At 58.4% G+C, this 24,559-nt stretch overlaps 3 protein-coding genes across 10 annotated transcripts in view; 1 reads left to right on the top strand and 2 right to left on the bottom strand.

Annotated features, from left to right (window-relative positions):
- NFIX (nuclear factor I X) overlaps positions 1 to 7,103 on the top strand; it is a 95,414-nt gene extending 88,311 nt beyond the window's left edge. For all 5 annotated transcript variants that reach the window (XM_061150150.1, XM_061150148.1, XM_061150149.1 and 2 more), the window contains 2 exons: positions 132 to 223; positions 4,538 to 7,103. In XM_061150150.1, the coding sequence (XP_061006133.1) occupies positions 132 to 203 (72 nt within the window). In that variant the 3' untranslated portion in view covers positions 204 to 223; positions 4,538 to 7,103. The remainder of the gene's footprint in view (positions 1 to 131; positions 224 to 4,537) is intronic.
- Positions 7,104 to 8,675: 1,572 nt separating this feature from the next.
- LYL1 (LYL1 basic helix-loop-helix family member) lies at positions 8,676 to 13,418 on the bottom strand. Of its 2 annotated transcripts, none has more exons than XM_061150152.1 (4): positions 12,740 to 13,418; positions 10,977 to 11,332; positions 10,803 to 10,894; positions 8,676 to 9,739 (listed from the first exon to the last, which is right to left on the bottom strand). In XM_061150152.1, the coding sequence occupies exons 2-4, from the start codon at positions 11,309 to 11,311 to the stop codon at positions 9,321 to 9,323; spliced, it is 846 nt and encodes a 281-aa protein (XP_061006135.1). In that variant the 5' UTR covers positions 11,312 to 11,332; positions 12,740 to 13,418; the 3' UTR covers positions 8,676 to 9,320. The 2 variants fall into 2 exon arrangements, with proteins under 2 accessions (XP_061006135.1, XP_061006134.1); XM_061150151.1 differs by lacking the exon at positions 12,740 to 13,418 and adding an exon at positions 12,259 to 12,733.
- A 1,474-nt stretch (positions 13,419 to 14,892) lies between these two features.
- On the bottom strand, positions 14,893 to 23,959 carry TRMT1 (tRNA methyltransferase 1). Of its 3 annotated transcripts, none has more exons than XM_061150144.1 (17): positions 23,862 to 23,959; positions 23,354 to 23,557; positions 23,214 to 23,269; positions 22,605 to 22,747; positions 22,244 to 22,431; positions 20,452 to 20,567; positions 20,256 to 20,368; positions 18,211 to 18,359; positions 17,922 to 18,008; positions 17,762 to 17,831; positions 17,542 to 17,676; positions 17,374 to 17,459; positions 16,909 to 17,017; positions 16,748 to 16,824; positions 15,488 to 15,607; positions 15,268 to 15,397; positions 14,893 to 15,066 (listed from the first exon to the last, which is right to left on the bottom strand). In XM_061150144.1, exons 2-17 carry the CDS (start codon positions 23,536 to 23,538, stop codon positions 14,917 to 14,919), a joined length of 1,914 nt encoding a protein of 637 aa, XP_061006127.1. In that variant the 5' UTR covers positions 23,539 to 23,557; positions 23,862 to 23,959; the 3' UTR covers positions 14,893 to 14,916. The 3 variants fall into 3 exon arrangements, with proteins under 3 accessions (XP_061006127.1, XP_061006126.1, XP_061006128.1); XM_061150143.1 differs by having other exon boundaries at positions 23,354 to 23,638; positions 23,862 to 23,954; XM_061150145.1 differs by lacking the exon at positions 14,893 to 15,066 and having other exon boundaries at positions 16,663 to 16,824; positions 23,354 to 23,638; positions 23,862 to 23,954.
- Positions 23,960 to 24,559: the final 600 nt, after the last annotated feature.

Raw genomic sequence — 24,559 nt, 5'->3', positions numbered from 1 at the left:
CCGCCGCCAGCCTCAGCCCGGGCAGCATGGTCTAACCTAGTCTCTCCCTCTCTCAGCAGCCCTAAGGGGCAGTGCCCGGGTGGGCCCCCAGTCCTCACGGGGTCTCTCCCTCTCTCCCCTGCTCCCCACAGCATTCGCAGCGACAGGCGCCTCCTCTGCCAACCGGTTTGTCAGCATCGGACCCCGGGACGGCAACTTTCTGAACATCCCACAGCAGTCTCAGGTAAGAGGCCCTGCCCACCACGTGGACACAGGCAGGGGTGGGGGGTCTTCCGGCGTTCTGGAGGAGGCCAGGGTCCTGGGGCAGTCGGGAGAAGAGGCTGGAGCAGGGCTGGAGGGCTCAGGCTTTTGCACGCCCAGCTGAGCCTGCCTCCCCAGGCAGCCCCCAGGCCCCCTGGCTAATCAGCTAATTGGATAATTAGCTCTGACAGCCCTGGCCCTGGGGAAGGCAGCCAAGGACCCAAGGCTAGAGGCGCTCTGGGCCAGGCCTGGTGGAAGCGAAGGTGGAAGTGGGAGGCTGCATCGGGAGGACAAGGTCTGCCTGGTTGCTTTCCTTCTGCTCTGGGGCATGTCCTTGCCCCAGGCCCTCCCCTCTCCTTGGATTTGGGTGGGCCACGTGCCCAGAGACTCTGGCACTGGGGATGAGGCACGGCCCAACGCTGCCCCGGAGGTACCTCCCCCACATCCTGTGAATCCTGTCAGAGGGGTGGCCAGGCTGTTGGAGCCCCTAGTCCTGCTGCCATCTGCCCACAGTTCTCACAAGGAAATGTACCCCCCAGCCCCGCTGCTGGAGGCCTCTGGACCAGGCTTTGCCCAGTTGTCTTTGCACCCTGGTGCACGCAGGCCTCCTACCCTATTCCTGTCCCTAGGAGGCTGGCGCCCGCCTATAGAACCCAGGGCACTCAGGGCACAGGGGGGATCAGCCCCAGGAGCAGAGCCCAGGCAGCTTGTACAGTGTGGGGCTTCTGGGGAGTGGAGGGAGAACAGGCAAAGATCTTTTTCTTTTGCACGTTCGACAAAAACACCGCCCTGTGAGCCCAGGGCCTCGGAGGCTTCCTTAGCCCCCCGGGCCACCTTTTTCAGCTCCCGCTCTCTCTTTGCTCTGAGGCCCAGGTCCAAAGAAAGTTGGTGGATGGAAGTTTTGTGTGTGTGGTTTAAGGTTTTGTTTTTTTCCCTTTTCCTTTCCCTCCCTAAAAAAAAAAGCCAAAAACTTTGTCAGACTTCAAACTTCAGAGCTCCCTAGTGGCAAGGAGGGGAGGGGAGGAGAACTTCAGCCCCCTTCAGCTTCCCACCCCCTTTCCCCAGAGTCACGTCTGACCCGTCTGGTTTCCAGGAGCAACCAGACATGATGTAACACCCAGATGAACTTGAACTTGGGGGTGTTGAGAAGAAAAACAATGGCTTCGAGCAGGGGCTGGAGCCAGCCCCCTCCGCTCTGTGCCAGGGAGGCTGCGAGAGCCCTGCTGGTAGAGGGCAGGAGGGGGTGCCAGAGGAAGGGACAGCAGGCGGGCCTCCCCTCCTGGCTCGGGGCTGGCACCAGGCGGCAGGGCTCCAGCGTGCCCGCCTGCCCACCCTCCCTCCTCCTGCTGTCCGCCCTGCAGCTCTGACTGTATAGTATATTCGTGCTTGCTCACTCTCGGGGACCACTGCCACGAGCCCTTCCTCCCCGTTCACCCCGTTTCCGCCTCCACATGCTCTCCCTGCTTCACTTTCTCTGCTCACTTTGGTTGGATAGTGGGGCCAACTCAGAATCTGAGGCATGTTTGGGAAACATTTTTTCTTCCCCTGGTTCCTACAAGGAGCCTTGGGGCCCAGGGCCCTGAGCAGGCAGGTGTGTCTGGGAAGGGGGGTTGGGGGGCCAGAGGAGTCGGACAAGCTGATCAGGGAGCCCTCAGGCCTGGGGGCAGGCAGGCTGCTGCAGCGGGTGCAGGGGGTACAGTGGGGGGTGGTTTCCACAGTAACCAGTGACTTTAGCCGATCTCTGGAGCACCAGATGGAGAGAGAACAATAGAATGAGGGAAGAAAAGAGAATTTTAGCAATTTTGTCATTCCCTGGGCAGCGCTTTTTACTTAGTTTTAATCAATTTTGGACCTGGCTCAGGAAACAGGGAGGGGTGAGCAGAAAAAGCCACTCCGGGCTTGGCAGCAGACCTCCCGTTCCTGGGACCCACAGGGCGGCACCAGGGAGTCCCACTGGAGTCGTTTTTGTCGCTAACTCTAGGCCTGGAACCGGACCTGGAGTCTTCCTCCCCTGAGCACTGATGGTTGTCCCCCCCCACCCCCCACTGCCGCCATGCAACTCAGGAGACCCCCACAGGGGCCAGCCCGAGGCCTTGGTCTGGCCTGCCATGGGCAGAGGGGCCAAACAGGCCCTCCCTGCCCCGGTGTCCCAGCCTCTTCCCTCTCAGGAAGGGGGAAAGGTGGGCTTATAGCCAGCGAGGTGGTGTAAGGGTGCCAGTGTAGTCCCCGCTTGGCGTCCCAGGGAACACTTAACACCTGAGCCTGCAGGGACCAGGGGCTCACCCAGGAAGCTCCCCTCTTCCTCGGGCCAGAAGCCTGCTGCTGCAGCCTCCCTCCCCCAGCTTCTCCAGAAGGCCTCAGTCCTGGCTTCCGCCCACACGTTACCAGGCCCCTCTGTGCCTCCCTCTGGCCTGAAATCAGTTGATGGGGTTGGATTCTGGGTAGGGGCTCCAGGGGCTCCCCCACAGGAAGGCAGGGCTCCCCTGTGCGTGCTGCCCACGCATGGCAGGAAGGGTGGTGTCTTCACCTGCCCCATAAATGGTAGCAGTGCCCCCAGTCACCGTGGCAACCGCAAACCCCCACGTTGCCAAGTGCTCCCCATCTGCACTGTCTAGTGTGGTGGCCACTGGCCACATATGGCTGTTTAAATAACTAGAGAAAAATTTAGACCCTCGGGCACACCAGACGCATTTCAAGTGCTCCGAAGCCATGTGTTGCTAGTGGCTACTGCATTGGACAACACAACTAGAGAATATTTCCATCGTCCCAGAAAGTTCTAGATGATCTCCGAGGCCCACCCTTTCTTCTTTTTTCCAGTTTTACTGAGATATAATTGACAGATAGTCTTGTATAAGTTTAAGGTGTACAACATAACAATTTGACTCACATACATCAGGAAATGACTACCAGAACATGTCTAGTAAACATCCATTTGCTCATAGGATCAAGGCCCTTTCTAACTCTAAAAACTCGAAGTCTCCATCTCACAGTGGACGATGGCCTGCAGTTCCAAACCAAAGCCTGACCAGGAGGCCATAATCTGTGTGACTGAAACACGTCTTTTAAATAATGGAAAATTTCACATGAGATCGTCTGGACTTTCAGCTTCTTTTGAAAATTTGGCTGACCTAGCCACCCTAGGCCCTCACCCCAGTGAGGCAGCCTTGGCTGCAGCCTTGGCAAGGTGCGGGTGTCCTGGCCACCATAGACCCTGCCTCCCTGGGAACGCGCCACACGTAGCAGTGAGGAGCATGGACTCGAAGCTGCCCCCTGCATTGAGTACCTGCCCGGCCGTGTGGGCTGTGTGGCCTTGAGCAAGGCAGCCACCTTCCCTTCCACGGGCTTCTGTGCAGGGCTGGAGTGGGGATGGAATGCATCTGCTCCTGTGCATGCTCTGCAGTTAGCTGTGCTTGGCTTCTGCTGGCCTGAGTCTGTGACGCAGCGCCTGGGAGAGACCCCAGGGTGCATTTTCAAGGACTCCTTCAATTTTGCCCCAAGGGTACCGTCAAGCACTGTAGACCATAGAGGAGCCCCCCCCCCCCCACCGCCCCATCCCTCTGGCTCTGAGGTGGGGCCAGAGCCTTTTGTGCAAGGCACTGCTAGGCAGCCCAGTCCCAGGGGCCCACCCTGGTTGCATTTATGGAAAGGCGGCGCCCCCTGCTGGCATTCTGAGGGAAGCTGCTGCCCACTGGAGGAGCCTCAGGTTGTTCCCCAGGGCGCGGTGCCCACTGGGCAACTGACCCCTTCCCCGGGCCTAGTACTGTGAGGGACAAAAGTCATGTGGTACCCAGCCCTCCCCAGCCTTTCAGCCTGTGGGACCTTAGCTGAGGTATACAGATGGGAATTTCTGCTTTTAATCCAAAGAGACAGAAAGAAAACTCAGCAAGAAGCTGGGTTTCCCCCACCCCACTCCCCAAACCCCTCTGGGGACAAAAGCTGCAGCCTGGCATCCTCCTCCCTTGCTCCAGGACCCACACAAAAACCTAACAATTGGAAACATGGCCAGATCCCAGGTCTGTGCCCGTGCCAGCGCCAGCCATGGGGGTCCCACCCGCTGGGCACTGTGCCCACGGGAAGGCCAGCTGGACTCCAGCACTGGAGGCGGGTCTCTTGGGGGAATAGGATTCCCATAGGAGGGACCCTTGTGGGAGGTGTTGGTGTCCTTGACTCGGCTAGAGCTGGAACCCCTCTGGGGCTTCAGGCACCAACCTAGAGTCCCAGGACCAGGTAAGGGCAAGAAGGCAGTGACCCCTGCTCATCTCAATATCACCTCTTTTTTTTGTTTGTCCTATTTCAGTCCTGGTTCCTCTGATAAGATCAACAAAAGAAATGACAAAATGAAAAGAAGAGGTTCCTCAAACGGGGGGAGAAGAAATTTTGAGACGTGGAAAAAAAAATCCCCCAGCCCAGCCCAGCCCCACCGAAAAGCAAAAATTAGACGTCGTCAGCCACTCAGCCCTTCTCTCCTCCAGCCCGGGGACCCCTGCAGGCCCCCAGAAGCAGCTCAGTTCTCAGAGAGCCTCGGAAGAGGTCTCGGTGGAGCTGTGCGCCAGCAGCCAAGCAGAAAGAAACATGCAAAACGGACTCTGTCAAGTAGAGGACAGAAAGAAAGGATGCAGAACTGCCTTCCTCCCCCCACATCCCGTCCCGGCCTTCTGGGGAAGGAGCAAAATCCCCAAACAAAGCAACCAGCACAATTCTGAAGGGGCCTGTCCCCTACCCTCACCCTTCCCAGGGGAACCCCACCCTTGACTCCAGCCGGAGCTTCACTCGGGAGCTCAGAGGACCAGCTTGTAAAGATGATGGGGTGCAGACCCCGAGGGCTCTCCCCTGCAGACTCCACCCCCTCCCTCCCTCCCCCGACTTCGCCTCCGGCTTCTTCGCCTGGACTGGGTGAGGCAGGGTAGCCTTGAGATCCCACCGCCCCTCCCTTGGGCTAGAAGTCCACCCCCTCCCCCACCCTGGCTCGGAAGGGGGCATCTTCTGGAGCCAGTTTCATGCTTCCAGAAAGGAGGGTATTCTGCCACCCCACCCCGAGCTGCAGGGCCAGTTCCCCAGGTCCCAAACCCCTCTGTACAGTCCATAGGAAAAAAATCGGAATGCTTTTCCAGACGGCCCCTCCCAGCCCGGGACAGGTGCCCTCTCCTCTCCCTCCCGAGGCAGGCCAGGAGGGTCGTCGTCCGGACCGGCCACGAGTGAGGGGAGCTGGGCCCCCGGTGGCGCCCACACCCCGGCCCCGCATGCAGGTGCCCGCGCTCTGCCCCACCGGTCCCCGCCCCTGCCCCTCCCGCAGACAGCCCTGCCGCGGCGGGGCCGGAGAGTGGAGCAGAAAGGGGACCCCGGAGTCGAGCGAGAGTGAGGCAGCCGCCGCCGCTGCCGTCAGCTAAACCTCCACCTGCGCTAGGTAGGCGTCCTGCTCGCCGACTTTCAGTTCCTTTGAAGGGTGTTGGGTGTCGTCCTTTTTCAAAAAGTGTTTTGGAGCTTTCTCTGTCCTACCCCCCCTTCCCTCGCCACACCACCCCCATGGCCACTTCTCTCTGGATTTCAGCTGTAATGTCTTTACTCTTTATTTAGGGGTGGGGCATTCATTGTTTCGGTCTTTGCTGTTGCAATTGGTAACCCCTCCATTTGAGCAACTTGGGAACAATTTGATAACACACCGCAAGAAGTAGCTCTTCCCCCCCTCCTCCCCACCGCAGCCCCCTCCTCCTCCAAGGGATGGTTGGGGGCATGTCCAGAGGGTCTTCAGAAGCCCCCCCTGGGAGGGATGGGAGCAAGAGCACGCCCAGCCCCCCTCCAGGGTGTGACTTGGCCCCGCTGGCTTGTCTTTCTGTGCCTTACTCCCTCCTCCCCGCCTCTCCCTCCTGCGCCCCTTTCTGGAGTCCTTGTGCCTCTCTTTCTCTCTCCTTAACTGTCTGAAAACACAAAGCACAGGTCAGGATCCTCTGAAAGTCAAGCAACCCAACATTGCACCACATAGGGGTGGGTTTTGGGCTTTATTTATTGTGAATCTAGTTGGTGAGGCTGTGGCCCCAAGCGAAGGGAGGGAAGGAGGGGAGGGAGGAGGCTGGGGAGGAGCGGAGGGCCCTCACCTGGGGCCAAAGGGGCCAGCGAGCGGCCGCCTCCTCCCCCGCTGGAATCAAGGAGGTGGCTGGCCCCAGGGGTGGCTTTTGTTGGAAGTCGAGCGAAGCCCCTCCCCCATCCGCGTGCAGCCCTCGGGGAGGACCGGGTCTGAGAAGCAGGGGACGGGGGAACCCGCGGGAGCCTGGGGGTCGTGGGGAGTAGGGCGGGGGGTGGTGGGGGGCCGGGTGGGCCGGGCGTGACGCGCGGTCAAAGTGCAATGATTTTTCAGTTTGGTTGGCTAAACAGGGTCAGAGCTGAGAGGGGAGCAGAAGGGACCCCGTCCCCCTGCCCGGCCGCACGCGCCCCTTCCCTCGAAGACAATCGGGGCGGCGGGCGCGGTGGGCTCTCGGGGGCAGGGGGTCTGCGGGGCGCCCGCCCAGGCGAGGTCGGAAGCTGCAGGCCAGCTGGGCCGGGGCGGGAGCGCGCCCTATAGGGCTGCCCGGGTGGGCACGGGGGTAGGGGGCCGCTCCTTTCCTAAGTGTCGTTGTGAGGGGCAGACGAGGGCGACAGGAGATGTGGGGACGTGTTAGAAGAGAAAAAAAAAAAAAAACCCACAAAAATATATATGGGGGAAATGAACTTTTTTTTTCATTGAACCAAGTGCAATGCATCAGAGAGTTTTCCTATCTTTGTATGTTAAGAGATTAAGAAAAAAAATTCTATTTTTGTTGTAATGTCCTCGCGGCTCTGGGGACGCTAAAAGAACCGGGCCTGCCCCGCCCTGCGCGGGGATAACGAAAGCTGAGTGTTTTTTCCTTTTTTTTTTTTTTTGTTCGTTTTCAGGTTTTTTTTTTTTTTTTTTTTTTAAGTCGTTTTCCTGCGTTGACGAGGATGATCTGGGGTTTTTATTTGCTTCGTCGTTCGTTCTCGGTTTCGGTGGGAGGGCTGAAGGAAACGTTCATTTTAGAATTTAAAAAAAACCTCGACATTAAAAATCAACACAAGATCAAAAAGGAAAAGGACGAGAGAAAATTATTTTAAAGATAATTCAACATAAAAACCCTGGTGCTTCTTACATTATAAAGTACGTTTTAAAAAACCCACAAACTATTATACATAAGTTTATGAATCAATTAAATATCCTGCACTTGTTAGGAACACGCATATCCCTTCTTTGTTGAGTTTAACGGAACGGGACAGCGGCGTGCGCCCGGCGGCGGGCTGCTCTGGCCGCGGGTCTCCCCGGGCGTCCCTTCCCTGGGGCCCAGCGCCCCCTCCTCGCCCGATCCACGGTCCGGGCCCGGGGGCGCGGCGGCGGGTCCCCAGCCCCTCCCCCGCAGAGGTCAATGCCAACGAACAAAGGTCCCCTCCCTCCCTCAGAGGTCCCCAAAGCGTCCTTTTTGAGCCAGACGCCAACTTGACCCTCACCAGCATTATCAGGAGCGCGCTCGGCAAGTTGGTAGTTTCTTCCCCACCCCACCCTACCCCTTCCCCGGCGCCCGCGACTCGACATCACTCCTTCCACCCCCGTCCCCTATCACCGTCACCCTCCGGGGAGCACGGGAAAGGCTCGACGCTCCAGGATAGGACCAGCCAAGCTGACAGGTCGATTCGCCCAGGCCCGCGCACGCACGCACGCACGCACACGGCCCCGCACACAGCCCCATCCTACCCACCCTGCAACCAACCCCCGTCGACTGCCTTACACACCCGCCCCCGCGCTGGCCGGCCGACCTAGTGCCTTGTTCTCACCCCCGTGCTGGCGGAGCGGACGCCGCGCTCTGGGTCCCAGAGGGGCCGGGTGGCTCAGACGACCCACCACCTCCCCACCCCGACCGTGCTGAACGGACCCTCCCCCACACACGAGAGAAAAATAAAGGAGCAATAAAGTCACGAGAATTTTTCGTCCCCCAATCGAGAGCCCGAGGGGCACCCCAGCCCCGCCTCTGCTCCCCCCACCCACCCTTGGGGCGCCCCCCCGTCCCCCCCGCCAGCCAGCCTGGGCCAGCCCCGCTTCGGCCCGGGAGATCCGTGCGCCCGACCAGCACCAGCATCGCGGACCGCAAAGGCCGCCCGTCCCGTCAAACAAGTTTCTTCTTAGGCTAAGAAACGCAGTATATACGAGTATCTCTATATATAGTACTAATGGATTTGGTGTGCTTCCCCCTTAGCGTCCCCGTCCCTCCGCTCCTCTTCCTTCAGCCTGGTCTCCCCCTCTCTCTGCCCTCCACCCCCGTCTCTGCACTGAGATACATAAGAAACAAGGGTAGTTTACTGTCTGTTTTGTTTTCTGGGTTTTCAGTGTCCTAGCGGAATGCAAGTAGGCAGCCAGCCCGTACGTTCCCTCTCCGCCCCGCCCCGCCCCACCCCGCCCCGCCCCCGTCACTGCGCTTCTGTTATACCATCTTTGCCTGACTCTCTCCGGCTTCTCCATTGAATGGCTAATGTGTATGTGAAATAAAGAAATAAAGAAAAACAAAAGCAAGAGCGCCCGAGCCTTCGCTAACGCAGTCGTGCGGGACAGGTTCGGGGTCGGTGGGATGGGGTCGCCGCGTGGATTCCGCGCCTCACAGCCTCGAGCCAGGCCGGCCACCGCCACCGTCGAGGAGTGCGGATCTCTCAAGTCTCCGGGAGGGGGCGCCAGTGAGAAAGCGGCGTGGTCTCAGGCCCCTTCTCAACCCCCTCGGTGACCTCAGCTCGGAAAAATTAGGCCCCCTTTGGGTCCAATGGCCGCTCTGGTGTGTTGGTTCCCGGACCTCACCCCGCGGAAGGGGTACGCGGACAAGGCCACTTTCAGCGGGCCGTGGGCGATAAAAGGGTCTTCAAGCCCCTGGGGGCGACGACGGTCGCCCTTCGGGACCGCGGGGGGCCCTTTCCTCTGTAGGGGACTCCTCACTGGTCCTTCTTCGGGGGAGTTCGATCCAGATCAGGCCCTGCGAGCGCGTCGTCCGCCCCTTCCTAGATGGCCCTGAGCTGACTTCCCAGTGCCCATCGGCTCGGAGGCGACACCGTGGAGGTCATCGCACCTCTGGGCTCACAGCCGCTTGTTCTGTCTTGATGGGTCGGCCCGCCCCGCCGCGGCTGCTGTCGGGGCCGCTGGAAGGCGCGGGTTGGGGGCGCGCCACTACTTCGGCCCTGCGACACGGCCCGCGACGGGCACCGCCGTCGTCCAGGCCTCGGTGCGCCGGCCGCTTACGGGGCCCTGGAGGGGCGGAGCCTGCGGCCAGAGCCGCCGCCTGGTCGCGCAGCAGCCGCACCAGGAAGCCAATGTATTTCATGGCCAGGCGGAGCACCTCGTTCTTGCTCAGCTTCCGGTCGGGCGGGTGCGTTGGCAGCAGCTTCCTGAGCTCAGCGAAAGCGCCGTTCACGTTCTGCTGCCGCCAGCGCTCCCGACTGTTGGTGAACACACGCCGGGCCACCTTCTGGGGCTGATGCCCTGAGGACAGGAGTGGCAGGATTGGCGCCATGGCCCAAGAGAGGCAGGCACCCCCACCTACCCTTACTTGAGGCTCCCAACACCCTCTTGGGGGACTTCAACACTGGCAGTGGACTGAGGCTTTCTCCATCCAAGGGATTCACGTGTAGGATCCACGTGTAGCTCAGTTAGCAACCCCCGCACCCCCCACCCCCCAAGCTTCCTGGTGGTGGTGGTTTAGTCGCTCAGTCGTGTCCGACTCTTGCGACCCCACTGACTGTAGCCCGCCAGGCTCCTCTGTCCATAGGATTCTCCAGGCAAGAATACTGGAGTGGATCGCCGTTTCCTTCTCCAGGGGATCTTCCCAACAGAGGGATCAAACCCAGGTTTCCTGCATTGCAGGCAGATTCTTTACCCACTGAGCTAGGAGGGAAGCCCCCAAGCTGCCTAGACAGGGCCTATCACAGGCCCAAGTTGCAGATAACCGAAGCCTCCTGTATTTCTGTCCACTCCTTTATGTCAGTGGCTGCGGTTCCCTAGGGAATGTGGCTGGGGAGCTGTCCTTGTGATTCTCCTTCTGTGTGGTCCCCCTGTGTGGCTGGATGTGCTCCTGAGTCTAAGAGTTTCTTGCATCGTGACTGGTCCTATTCTTTCTCAGGTGGCCGTGTGACCTCCTGTGTATCCACATGGCTGTGGTTTGTGCTCACTGCCATGTGGTTGTGGTTGTGTGGCTAATTCCTGTGTGGCCATGGACCTCAGGGGCTGTGGTTGTGTGTCTGCCTCCTGTGTGGTTGTGGTCCTGTGGCTGTCTTGTGTGGCTGTCTCTTGGAGTGGATCTTGCCTGGTGGCTGTTTCCTGTGTGGCTGTGCATGTGAGCAGAGCCCCCATGCTGTGCTGTTGTGCCATGAATCGTTGTGGCTTGTTGGGTGACAGGGGCTGTGAAGAACTGGCCGTGGGTCTGTGGTTTTGCTACATGGCCCCCGTGTGTGTCTGTGTGCAGTGGCATCACTTTTCCCAGTGGAAGGCTGTAGGGCAGACGTGGGCCCCAGGAGAGATGGTTGGGCGGACATAAACCCATACTCACCCTCAGCCAGCTCCAGCTCACAGTGGCTTGGTCTCCGCTTTAGCCGGCTGCTAGGGAAGATGCTGAAAGGTCCTGCTGGCCCAATGTAGAGGCTGTAAGGGGTCGTGGGTCACTAATGCCTTGTGGGTAAGGACCTGCCCCTGGATTCCCCCCAGGCCCCAGTCCCCCACTGACCTGTTGAGGAATGGGTGAGGGTGGTAATGCAGGGCCAGGGTGGGTGGGGCGGTTCCCAGGGTAGAGAGTTGCAGCAGTGGGGGACGGAGGGTGCTGAGTTCTGTGGGGGCCATGGCTGCCGCTGGGGGCCTGGTGTGGCCCAGGCTGATCACTGGCACGCCAGGGGGCAGCCTGGGTGGTGAGGAGGAGCCTCCGTGGCCCACCTCCTCCACCTTTGGGGGCCCAGGCGAGGCAGGCTTTGGGGGCGGGGCAGGCACCAGACTGGGAGCACACACCATCTTGGCCTTCTCGGTCATGGTGGGGCCCACCTCCGCCTGGGCCTCGGGCGGGCACATGGACCCCGAGGGGGTGCTCACCTGTGGGAGGAATGAAGCCAGTGGGGCGGGAGGAGGCAGATGCCATCCCCAACCCTTAGCCCAACAGAGCAAGCCCTCACCTGGAGGGAGACTGGGGTGGGGGTGGGTGGCAGTCCAACGGGCAAAAGCAGATGGGAAGTGGGCCCAGAAACTCCCAGGACACAGGAGGGGGTCTGGCACAAGGACAGGGGGTGCCCACTGAGGTGCAGGGCAGCAGTGAGCTCAGCAGTGATGCTTCTGAGCTGTCTGTGACCCATGAGGCCTTAGTTGTGGAGCCCTTGAGCAAATTTCCCTTCTTCCAGAACCCCCTCTGGCCTGGAGCCTGGAGGGAGGGGCAAGGCAGGTAACCCATGACAGACCCTTTCACCACAGGATGCCGCCGTAACCCTCAGATCCAAGACCCTTCATTGACACCATGGACCTTGCAAACTCTCCATGGCTGACTGACCTTCACTTACCACTGCCCCCAGGCTGACCATGGGGCCCTCAGCTATAACCCTGAGGCTCTTCTCATTGTCTCCATGTCAGACCCTGAAAGTCTTCCATAATCACTTCAGTGACCCCCTCCCCCCAAATTGCCCCCTTACACACCCCATGACTCCACTGCTGACACTATGACTCCGGATGCTAATCCTACTCCCCGGCACACGGTCATGCACAAGTCCTCTCTCTGGCTCTGGCATCCTCCCACCCACGCTACCCACAATCAGTAACCACCCCTTTGCACCCTGTTTCCACATCCCTGCTCACTCCTGGCCTCACGGCCTGGCGTGTCCCAGCAACGTCAGGGATTGCTAGCCCCTCTGCCCTGTCTTCCCTAGCTAGACCCTGGGGAAGCTGCTTGGCCTCTTACTTAGTGGGCCCACCAGATGAATGAATGCATGTGGGTCTGGGATCCCCCCTTTTCGGGCCCACTCCACTCTTACCCCAGCACTGCTGCGGCTGCCTGCAGATGGCCCTGACTCTGTCCTCCAGGGCTAGGATGTGGTTCCAGGTTCAGGCAAGACACCAGCCCCCTGCTGCAGCCTCTGTGCTCTGTGGCCCTGGTAGTCGGCCGCCCCGTCCGGGCCGCGGCGTCGGGCTGCCCCTCTTTCTTGGCTCCCAAGGGCCACCGCGGCAGAAGCAGCGGCGGCAACAGGGCAGGTCCCTCCAGGGAAAGTGAGCAGCTCCAGGCCGCCCACCCTCTCCCCGCCCCTGGCGGCCGGGTTTCCTCCCTCTCACCCCTGGCGCAGAGGCTGGAGGATGCTGGGCCAGTGCAGATAAGGGCCTGGCTGCCTGGCCGCGCCTGATAAGGAGCCGGGCTGACCCCGGAGGAAACCCGGCGGGCGGGGATCCCCCGAGCGCGGGCCTCCAGGCCCCGCCTCCCGCCGGCGCAGGCAGGACCGCCTGTCCCCCTCAAGGCCTCACCTTCTGTCCCCCAGGCACTGCAGGATCCCTGCTCCAGCACACACCCTTGGGAGTGAGGTGCCCGGTTGCATGCAGAGGGGAAACTGAGGCAGAAACGCAGCAGTCCCTATGTTACTTGGGTCTGTCCTCCAGCTTTGAATACCCCTTGTCCCGTGCGATGGGGGTGGAGAGTCCTTTCCGGCCCTGCTGGGGCCTCGTGACCCAGGGGCCCCCTTCTCCTCCTCAGCCTGCCCGGTTCCTCTTTCTACAAGAGTGCCTCCTCGCTCTTCTGCCAACCCCACCCTGGAGTGGGGCACCGACTGCAAGGCAGTGTTGACAGCCTGGCCCTGGGTGTACAGCCTGGGCCAGTGTCTTGGGCCCCTGGTGCACCCTCCACACCGCCATGCCAGGTCCAGGAGGGTGAGAGAAAAATACCACAGCTGGGGGAGGTGCGGCCAGGGCCAGTGGCCGAACCTTCGAATAGGTGCACCCACCAGGCCCCCACCATCCGGGGCCTCACCCCACAGGATCACATGGCCCCGGCTCAGACGTCCCCGGCCTTTCCCCACAGTGTGGGCCACTTCAGGGTGGACAGTGATAAAGAGGCATTGGGTCAATATCTTGGAATGGTGATAAAGCTCAGGGTCCTGCTGGAGCTCAGGCAGGGAGTGGAGCTGGGTACAACCACAGCAGGGACGACCCTGCTCCCACCCTTGGCAGGCTCCCACCTGCGTCAGTCATGCTTTGCCCCGTGTGACGGCAGGAGTGCCCAGGCAGGCCCCTGCCAGTGCAGGAGACACAGGTTCAATCCCTGGTCAGGAAGATCCTCTGGAGAAGGAAACAGCAACCCACTCCAGTACTCTTGCCTGGGAAATCCCGTGGACAGAGGAGCCTGGCAGGCTGCAAGTCCATGGGGTGGCAAAGAGTCAGACTCGACTGAGTCACCAAGCATGCTCACACTCAGGAATCAAGCGAAACCCAGAACCCCACAACCAACCATCCTACTGTCCAGGGAAGCCAGAGTACAATTCTGAATGTTTGAGTTAACTCTGGGATGCCTACTAGATGGGCTCTGGAATTAGGTTTAGGTTCTTTGAACAGATGATATGATGCCAGTAAGGGGTGCCTGCATGGTCCCAAAGCTACCACGTGGCAGGGTGGGGATTCTGCCCCAGTCCTCTCGTTAATGCTGCCACCCTCCCCGGCTCTGGCGGGGAAAGGGTTGCCACAGGCTGCCGGGTGCCTCAGTGTGCAAACCCAAGGGGCCGCAGGGCAGGAAGCACCTGGTCTGGAGCGGATGCAGGAGGCGCCTGGTTCCGGTCCGGTTTCCGCCACTGGGGCCCTCAGGGGCAGCTGGGCCAGAGAAACCAGGCGGCGGGGAGGAGGAGACACTGGGGCGCGAGCTCATATGCGGGCGCAGTGCCTAGAGGACAGGTCTGAGTACTGGGGGCGCGCCCACGCTGGGAGGATGGGAAGAAGGGGAAGAGGGTAAAGGCCCCCGCGGGCGTGAGCGCATGGCTGCCGCCCTGTGGCCACCTTGGGAATCGCAGGCGCCAGCAAATCATTGGCTCAGCGGTCCAGAAGCCACCTGCAGTGCAGGGGACGCGAGAGGCAAGGCAAGGATATCCAGTATTCTTGCCTGGAGAATCCCATGGACAGAGGAGCCTGGTGGGCTACAGTCTGAGGGGTTGCAAAAGCGCTGGACCGGACTTATGGACTAAACAAACAAAAGCGCCTTGCAGGCAACCGTTAACTGCCCACCTCCCTAATACAGACAGAAGACTCCAGTCAGAAACACTGACAGCACCGCATCAGGATGGACCAACACACCAGATGCACAGAGCTCACCAAGGGGTTAAAGCAGATGGACAGGGGGACTTCCCTGGTGGTCCAGTGGCTAAGGCTCTGCGCTCCCAGTGCAGGGGGCCCCAGTGTGAGACCCCTGGCCAAGGAACTAGATCTTGCATGCTGCAACTAAAGACCCCATGTGCCGCAACTAAGACCCAGTGCAGCCAAATAAATAAATAAAATAGTTAAACTAAATAAAATCAACAAAATAGATGGGCAGAGAAACAGACCTTAGACAAGGAGCTAAAGAGATGAACAGAGCCCCTCAGGTAGATGGACAGAGAAACCACGGCAGCCTCCCCATTCAGACAAATGGCAGTCGGGGGGAAAGTGAAAAGGTCTTTATTAGCTCACTCTATGCCTGGACCAGTAGCAGCCCCAGGCTCAGTGGGGTTCTGACTGGGGGCCTCTGGACAGTCAGTGGGGGCGGCTTCAGCAGTGGCCTTGGGTGAGGGGGCGCTATGTGAGTAGCGGCACTGGTCCCCCTGTTGACAGGTGCCCTGGTGGGAATACAATGGGTGTGAATGAACCCCCGTTCCGGAGCTCAGCAGCCTCCACTGGGTTCCTTCCCTGGATAGGGAGCTCACTCCCACCCACTTGCCTGGTCCCAGCTCCCCCAGCCCTGCCAGCCCATTGGCCCAGTCCTGTGGCTGGGAGGAGAACCCATGGGTGCTTCAGTTGCGGGGTGGGGGACACCTCACCTCCTTGAACCTCTTGCAGGGAAATGTCTTGAGCCAAGCAGCCCGCTCAGCTGGGTCCTCCACTGGCTCCTTTCGCTTATTTTGGAGCAGCCTACGTCTCTCTTCCACAGATTCTCCTGCTGCCTTGCCTCTGTGTAGGGAGACGAGGGGAGGCTCCATCGGCCTTTGTGCCCACTCCCCCTAGCTAAGCCCCACCTTCACTCACCCCACTCTCACTCACCCTGGCCGAGCACGGGGCCGGGGACCCCAGTTGGCCTCAGGGTTGGCCTGGAAGCGCTTGAGTCCTCGCTGGCGGGAGCTGGGGTTGGCATCGTCCCGGATGGTGAAGTTGGCCTGCAGCCTAGGGAAATGGGAGTGGGGGCTGAAAGGCATCTGCCAGGCGGCTGGGCACATACCACCTAGGCTGCCTGCCCACCTCGGTGCAGCTAGATGCACCTTGGGAAAACTGTCTGCAGGCGCAGGGCTTCTATCATAAATTTAATAAACATTTATCGAGTGCCTACAGTGGGCCTCAAATCTGCTGCCAGTAAAGCTGACATTCTAATGCCTAAGACAGACGAGCAAGGAGGCAAGTCAGATATCAGACAACTGGGCTTCCTTGGTGCTCCAGCGGTTAAGAATTTGCCTACCAATGCAGGGGACCCAGGTTCAATCCCCGGTCCGGGAAGATCCCACATGCCGTAAAGCAACTAAGCCTGTATGCTACAACTACTGATCCCACATGCTTCAGCTGCTGAAGCCTGTGCGCCTAGAGCCGCAACAGGAAAGGCCACCACAATAAGCAGCCCGAGCATCACAACTAGGGAGTAGCCCCCACACACTGTGCACAGGAATGAAGACCCCACACAGCCAAAAATAAAAAAGAAAGAAAGAAACCAGCAAATTATATCATGTGAGGACATACGATAAGGGTTCTGGGGGAAAGAGAGCAGGGTAGAGCAATAGGGAGTCTGGGAAGGAGTGCTGTGAGGACAGGGCGGCAGGGACACAGGAAGAAAGTCTGGGAAGAGCCGTGGGGGGGCCTAAGGCCAGCACTCCAGGCAGAAGAGCCATGCAGAGGCTGTGCCTGCCAAGTCTGAACGAGGAGGCCAGTGTGGAGGAGCGGGGGTCGGGGGGCAAATGAGAGCAGGGAAGCGGTGGGAAGACAGTACAGCGCCTGCAGACAGAACTGTGTTCCCACTGGGTCAGGTGGGAGCCACCGAAGTTCTGAGGAGAGGAGGGCCAGGACCTGACTTGCACTCACAGGTGCCCTCTGGCTGCTGTCCGGGGAACACAGCTCATGAGGGGCAGGAGCTGGGGGGCCGGGGACTGCATTGGTCCAGATGAGCAGAACAGGGGCCAGAAGAGTGACAGGACAGAAGTGGGTGGAGAGAGTGGATGGACTCCAGATCTCACTTGAAAAATGAGCATGTGTCTGTGAGGGGAAGTGTCTGGGTTGTCTACTCCCCGAGCCTGTAGGCAGCCGGAACCGTGCCCGCACCTGGGCTCCACACTGAGAATGCGGAAGGCCGGGCTGCTCTCTGACAGGCGCTCCCGTTTCACTGGACACTCCTTCTCCTGGGAGGCAAAGGTCAGAGGTCAGGGCACTGGCAGTGACCATCCCCTGCCTCCATGATCCCACCTGGTCAGGCCGGGCCTCACCCAGCACCGCATGATGTCCCAGAGGGCCGAGGAGGGGGCGTCCGTCTTCACGGCATTCTTACAGGCGTGGGAGAGGGAGACCCGGAAGCCAGCATGGAGAAGGGCCGACCTGGGGACCAGGAGGGATGGTGAGAGGGAGGGCTGGACCCCGAAGTCAGTGCTGACCCATGTGTGGAGGTGTGAGCCTAATTTAAGGGACTCGCGTGGCTGTATATCTCTCAGTGACTACATTGCCTGCCTGATGCCAGCCATCCTAACAGCAAGATCCTAACATCCCCCCTGGCCAGGGCTTGTGGTTTCTAAGAACTGGTCTAAGCCCTTGCGCGTGAGACGCCCTAGGCCTGCACCTAGGCCTGCACTATGTTTGATCTCTACTTTCCAGGGGACTCTGGCCCAGGAGGGGCCCGACTCGCCCAAGGGCACCCAGCGGGTCAGGCACAGGCTCCAGCCCAGGCCAGGCCTCACCGCAGCTGCAGGAGGCTGGGCGTGTTGCAGTGGATGGTGCTGCTCAGCTGGTCCAGCGTGTAGTAGAGAGGCACGTCCGGGAGCTCCTGTAACAGGGCCATGGGATGGGGTGGGGCCCATCAAGGATGGATGGCTGGCCCCCTTCTGGTCACAGCCCCCGGTCCCCACCTCCGTGATGACACTCAGCACTCCTCGGATCCGCTCTGCGGTGTGGAAGCGGCTGGGGTTGGCGCTCACGGCCTCGAGGACGCGGCCCACGAATTCCAGGTCGTGGAGGGGCTCTGCCCACAAGGGGCCACCGAGCTGAGAACACAGGGGCCGGATGAGCAGGGACCGAGAATGCCAGGCCCTCCGCCTTCATAGCTCCCCCCGGCCCGCCTCGCCCCACCTGGTGTCGCTGCCCACAGTGCTCGCACTCAGGGGCCACGGGGGGACCGCAGGCTGCAGAGAACTTGAGCCTGCTCAAAGAGGGGTAAGGTTGGGAGGCGGGGTGGCAACCTTGGCTGGGTTGTCCCCTTCCCCTTCCTCCCCAGCTCACCCTTGCTCACCGGCCACCGGAGGCTGCCGATGCTTTGCCAAGGCGCTGCAGGTGGAAGGCCCCGCAGCCCACACACTGGAACACCATCGCCTGCTTGCTGTCCGGGACAAGGGCAGCCGCCAGTTCCTAGCATGGTCACCACATCCCAGCTCCTCCCTCAGACTGACTGGGTTCCCTTTGGGAGCAACCCCCCCCCCCATTTCCCCAAGGCAGGACCATGTCCAGCCCCCCCCGCCACCAACCCTGGGAAAGACCCTCTTGCCTCTTTCCATCCATCACCCCTCTTTGCCCCAGACTACCTGGCTGAGGCTTTGACCTTGGCCTGGCCGGTGAAGACACGCACAAAAACCCGTACGTAGAAGTCAGCGCTGACGCTGAGCAGCGGCACCACAAAGCGCTGGTAGCAGTTGGCGCGGAGATCCAGGCTGTGCAGGACAGTTCTCAGGGCCTGGGGTGGGGTGGGTGCCAGCTGTCAGCCCTGCCCCTGCCGCCGCCTCCCCTGCACACAGCCACACCAGCGGCTCACAGGGACACCGGCAGGACCGGCTTGCAGGGTTCTGAGCCCAGCGCTGAGTGACCCTTGGCAAGGGAGAGCCTCAGCTTCCCCATCTGCAAAATCACACCAGTCTGTCTCTTTCTGGCCCTACTGGGGACACTAAACGATTAAGGAAAGAAAGCACGCCTGCCTGCTAAGTTGCTTCAGTCATTCTTGACTCTTTGTGACCCTATGGACTAGCCCACCAGGCTCCTCTGTCCATGGGATTCTCCAGGCAAGAATATTGGAGTGGGTTGCCATGCCTTTCTCCACGGGATCTTCCCGACCCAGGGATCAAACCCGAGTCTCCTGTGGCTCCTGTATGGCAGGTGGATTCTTTACCACTGAGTCACCCGGGAAGCCCAAGGAAAGGAAGCACAGACCCGTTAACCAAATGGCTTCCAGTTAACATCGCCTGTGTGCCCCGTGCTGGGTGATGGGGCCCAAGGCTGCAGTGAGGCTCTGACGCAGCAAGGAGGTAGACTTCCCAGGCTGACCTGACAGCAGGGCTCCTAAAGACCAAGGACAAGAGCCCTCCTTTTCCAGCCCCCTGACATAGCCAGCCTTGCTTTCTTGACTCTCCATAGCAACTCTGTGGGATCTGGGCCAAGAGCACACCCATTTCACAGATGCAAAAATGGAGGCCCAGAAAAGGTGAAGTCACTTGTCCAAAGCCACCAGCAAAACTAGGACCTGAACTCAGAGCCAAACACAAAACTGGAAAAACTGCCTTTAAAAAAGAACACTAGACCACTGGAGTTCCCCAGTAGTCTAACATTTAGGGCTTTCACTGCTGTGGCCCAAGTTTCAATCCCTGGTCGGGAAAACAAGATCCTGCAAGCCACAAGGCACGGCCAGAAAAAAAACTGCAGTTGTTGAAATAGAGAATACTAGAAAAAATAATGTGGAACTTCCCAGGTGGGCCAGTGGCTAAGACTCCACACTCCCAATGCAGGGGGAACCAGGTTCGATCCCTGGTCAAGGAACTAGATCCCGCATGCCAGAACTAAGACCAGTGCAGCCAAATAAATAAACAAATATAAAAAAAAAAAAAAAAGAAGAAAGAAAGAAGAATGTAATGACCCACTCTTATCCTAGGCAAAACTACTCCCCACCCCCCCACCCCCCCACCAACCAAAGGACCATTTTGCAGCCATGCTCTCAGGAATTATGCTGGTTAAAAAACGTGTGTCAGGACTTCCCTGGTGGTCCAGTGGCTAAGACTCCACGTTCCCAGTGCAGGGGGCCTGGGTCCAATCCCTGGTGGGGGAACTAGATCCCACATGCAGCAACTAAGAGTTCGCATGCCTCAGCTAAGCAACTAGGACCTGGGACAGCTAAATACACAAATAAAAATAGTTTTTAAAAATGATAATAATAAAAGAGGTAACATGCTTGTCAGGATTCCCAGGTGGCTCAGTGGTAAAGAATCCAACTGCCAAGGCAAGAGACATGGATTCCATCCCCGATTCAGGAAGATCCCACATACCTCAGAGCAAATAAACCTGTGCGTCACAACTAGCGAGCCTGTGCTCTAGAACCTGGGAGCTACAACTACTGAGCCCAGGTGCTCTAGAGCCCATGCTCCGCAGTAAGAGAAGCCGGTGCACCGCAACTAGGGAGTAGCCGCCCGCTTGCTGCAATCAGAGAAAAGCCCGTGCAGCAATGAAACCCCAACACAGCCAAGAATAAATAAATTTTAAAAAGAACACATTTGTGGTCAACATCTGGGGATGGATCTGGCTCTGGCTGCCTGGAGGAAGCTGAGCAGGTCTGGGGGGCGGGGAGGCGAGCCAGGAGGCCTCTCACCATCTCGTGGCAGGCCCGGCTCTTGAGGGCCATGGCCCCGTACTTGCTGTAGCAGGTCTCCCCGCTGTTCCCCGCCAGGACCGCCATGTCTGTGCAGGTGACGCACAGCATCCCTGTAGGGAGGGACACAGCAGTGAAGACTCAGTAACGCCCCAAGCCCTACACCGTGCGGACCCCCGCAGCAGGCTGGCCTCACCTCCTTCACTCACAGCCTGCACGGCTGCGTCCAGGAAAGAGGCGGGGCTGCCGTAAGGGTCGAGGTCGATGACGTCAAACCGCTCCGACGCCTTCTGGTGCTGGTACATCAGCATTCTGGGAGCAAGGGGGCAGATCCTCAGCCCCCTGCCCCCAGGACCCCTCCGCAGCCTCGCACTCACGCCATGTGATGGTTTGGGCCTGGACTCGGGGGCCAGCTGCCCAGGTTCAGATCCTGGCTCAGCCACTTGCTAACTATATTAACTTTTCCTCCTTGGATCTGTCTATTCATCTAACAATGGCAATAATAATAGCCAATACTGAGACTTCCCTGGTGGTCCGGTGGTTTGGACTCATGCTTTCACTGCGGGGGCCACGGGTTTGATCCCTGGTCAGGGAACTAAGATCCCACCTGCCCTTTGGTGTGGCCAAAAAAACCAAAAAACTAGTCAATACTGATGTAGCACATATATGTGTGTGTGCATGCTCAGTTGTATCCGACTCCTAGTGACCCTATGGAGTGTAGCCCACCAGTCTCCTCTGTCCGTGGGATTCTCCAGGCAAGAATACTGGACTGGGTTGCCATTTTCTCTTCCCAACCCAGGGGTCGCACCCAAGTCTCCTGCATTGGCAGGCAGATTCTTTACGCCTGAGCCACCTGGGAAGCCCATAGCACATATATAACTGACACCATTATAGATGTATTAATTCAACAATCTTCCACAGATTTGAAACTATTGCTGTTCTCTGCAGGTGAGAAAATGCAAATGCTACTGACCGAGTTATTTGTAATGGCAACCCTCCCTTCCTTCCTCCATCCTTTATACCCTGGATTTTCCCGCTGCCTCCAGCACTTCTCACCACTACACAGTTTACTTATTTGTCATCATCTGTTAGATTCTAATATGGTCAGAAAAGCATGTGGGATCTTAGTTCCCCAACCAAGATGGAATCTGAGCCCCTGCCGTGGAAGCAAAGAGTCTTAACAACTGGACGGCCAGGGAAGTCCCCAGCAAATATTTTTAATTCATTTATTTTCTGGAAAGGGTCAGGTAGTAAATATTTTAGGCTTTGTGAGCCACATGTGGTCCATCACATATTCTTCTTTTTCTAAACCTTTAAAAATATAAAAGATAGCAGGCCATTAAGAAAAACAAACAAACAAACAAAAAAAAACAGGCTGCGGGCCTGGCAGGCTGTAGTTTGCTGATCCCTGCATTATCAACTCCAAAAGATCAGGGGTTTTGTCTGTACTGTTTACCGATGCAGTCCTGACAGTAAGAATGGTGATGGGCACTGGATATACACTGGTTCACTTGATTGAATAAAAGTGCAAGAAGTTGGGACTTCACTGGTGGTCTAGTGGCTAAGACTCCACGCTCACAAATGCAGGGGGCCCAGTTTCCATCCCTGATCAGGGGACTAGATTCCACATGCTGCAACTAAGAGTTCGCATGCTGCAATGAAGATGCAGAATCCTGGGTGCCGCAACTAAGACCCAGGGCAGCCAAACAAATAAATAAAAATAAATAAATATTTTTTTAAAGTGCAGGAAGTTAAATCTGAAATGGAGTCCATAATGGTATTTATGTCCACCTGTGAGCACAAACTATACAAGTATAATCAATACACCAACCCGTATAAAACTACTGTCCTTGTTTTACAGACAAGGAAACAGGCTCAGAGAGGCTAAAGCCACTCTCTCAAGGTCACAGAGCAAGAATATGACACAGCCAGGATGTGACCCCAGGTGAATTTGTTCCAGTGGCCAGCACTCTATGCCCAGCACCTACCTGGCATCTGCCTGGCTGGGCTGTACTAGGTGGGCCACTTCGTTGAGCTGCACATTACGGCGCATAAGATCCACAGCTCGGGCAGAGGCATCATTGGCAACCACGGATCGGAGACCAGGCACCTCTCGAGCAAAGCGTATGGAACGTAAGCCGGAGGCCGCTAGGCCTTCCAGCACTCTCAGGCCTTCCTATTGGAGTAAGCAGAGCCCCATTCACATCCACATCACCATCCTCTGCTGGATCCCCCACCTCGCAAGGAGCCCCCACTGCCCACCTCCTCTAGCCCTCCCCCTCCAGGAGCCTCCCTTCCTTCATCACCCACTAGACTCCAGGGTTGCTGCCTCCTATGTTCAGGCCCCACCTCACAGATCTCCCCCACGGCGGCTGTTCGAGGTTGGTCTTCTAGGGCCAGGTTTGCATCTTCTTTCAGTTCAGCCTTGTCCTCCTTTGGCTCTGACAAGTCCACGATCACCTTTTGCACAGCCTTCTCACCTGGCACCTTGACTGCAGCCACCCAGAAGCACAAGTCAGGGGATATCAAAGCGCCCTCTGAGAAACCTCCCCCTATTCTTCAGTATGTGCTTCCCAGGTGGCTCAGCAGCAAAGAATCCACATGCAATGCAGGAGACGCAAGGGATGAAGGTTCAGTCCCTGGGTGGGGAAGATCCCCTGGAGGAGGAAATGGCAACCTATTCCAGTATTTTTGCCTGGGAAATCCCATGGACAGAGGAGCCTGGAGAGTCCATGGGGTTGCAAAGAGATGGACACGACTGCGCAACTGAGCATGCACGAACTCTTCAGTATACAGAAGATGCAGGGAAGAAAATCGTCCCTGGAGACAGGCTAAGGAGCTGAGCCCAGGACCTGCTATAAGGCTGGAGCCTTTCTGGAAGATCAGGGACAGAAGGGGTGGGACATCGAGAGAGCTCTGTGATACCCCTGCCCATTAGGAGCCTGGACCTCCACTCACTCTGTATTCCTTTGGCCGCAAGCTGAATACGAGCAAATTCCGTGATCACAGCGCATCTGCGGGAGACGGGGAGTCAGCTCATACCCCTCTATCCTCAGACCCACTGCCCTCTGCCAAGCTGACCCCGGACCCCTGCTCACGTCAGGTCCCGGTTGAACTCTTGCACTGGGTTGTAGAAAACTTCGTTGGCGCTTGGAAAGACGATCCTGGCGGCCCCCTCGGTGATCGTCGTCTCCTGAAACCCAGGTGGGCGCTCTTCTCCGTCCGGCTTGGTGCCATTCTCCATGGCCGCTGCATCTGGCGGCCCTTGGGACTGCCCCTCCATAAACCGGGCTCTACAGAGACTGAGGGCGGGGCGGAGAGTCGGGCTTAGCCACAGAACGATCCTCGCACGGGACATCCGCGGGGGCCTCTGCCCGCCAATCCTGGTTGGGAGGGTAGAGGAGGGAATAGCCAAAGCATCAGAGAGATGCGTTCCCGAGCCGGGTGGCCTACACAATTGTAAAGTAGGGACTAAAGAGACCCCGGGACCTCGGTAAACTGACACCACCCCCCATCTTTGGAGAATTGTCCCTGAGAAGTCGGAAGCTCTGGAGCGGGTCCACCCATGGTCCGGATCCCTCCTTGCGTCTCCCAGGCCCTTCTCACCGTCTCTCGAAACACGGAAAATCGAACTAGTCTCGGTGCACGTTTCCCGGATCAGGACCTGGGCGCCGCCATGTTGGCACAGTGGGCGGGCAGATCATGTGACAGAATGCAGTCAATCAGTGATGGTTGACTACAGTGGACGGTTGGGATCAAAACGCATGGCGAAAGCGCTGAAAGTGTTGTGCGGTGGCCTTAATCACTGAGGCTTCCCTGGGGGTTGGGGGAGACACGTCACTAGCCCCATTTCATGGATGAGGAAGGTGAGGCTCAGAAGAGGGGCGGTAAGCGGAGAAATCCAATACCTACTGATCGTCTCCTGTGTGCTGGGTTCTGTAAAACACATCATTTCAGGGCACCCTGCAGGAATCACTCAGGCTCAAATCAGATTTACCGCGTTAGAATCCCCGTAGTACCACATGCTCTTGACAAGTTACTTAAACTCTCTGGGCTTCACCTTTACCTATTAAAAAAGACTCCTAACTTCCAAGACAGAGCAAAGATTAAAGGGCAGAATGCCTTGAAAATGTGCAGAGTAGGCTGTCACATAGCAAACCCTCAGTAGGTTCTAACTGGTGTAGGAAAACAGAGGAGAGTGGTCGGTACTGGCTGGGTTCCAGCTCCAGTACGCCTTCCTACTTGTTCTTAATTCCCTCTGCTTGTATTTCCTCGTTGGCAAAATGGGCAAAACTTTTAAACGT

Source organism: Dama dama, chromosome 9, assembly GCF_033118175.1.
Source record: "Dama dama isolate Ldn47 chromosome 9, ASM3311817v1, whole genome shotgun sequence".
NCBI classification, from domain to species: Eukaryota; Metazoa; Chordata; class Mammalia; order Artiodactyla; family Cervidae; genus Dama; species Dama dama.
This window is presented reverse-complemented; position numbering and strand designations above follow the sequence as displayed.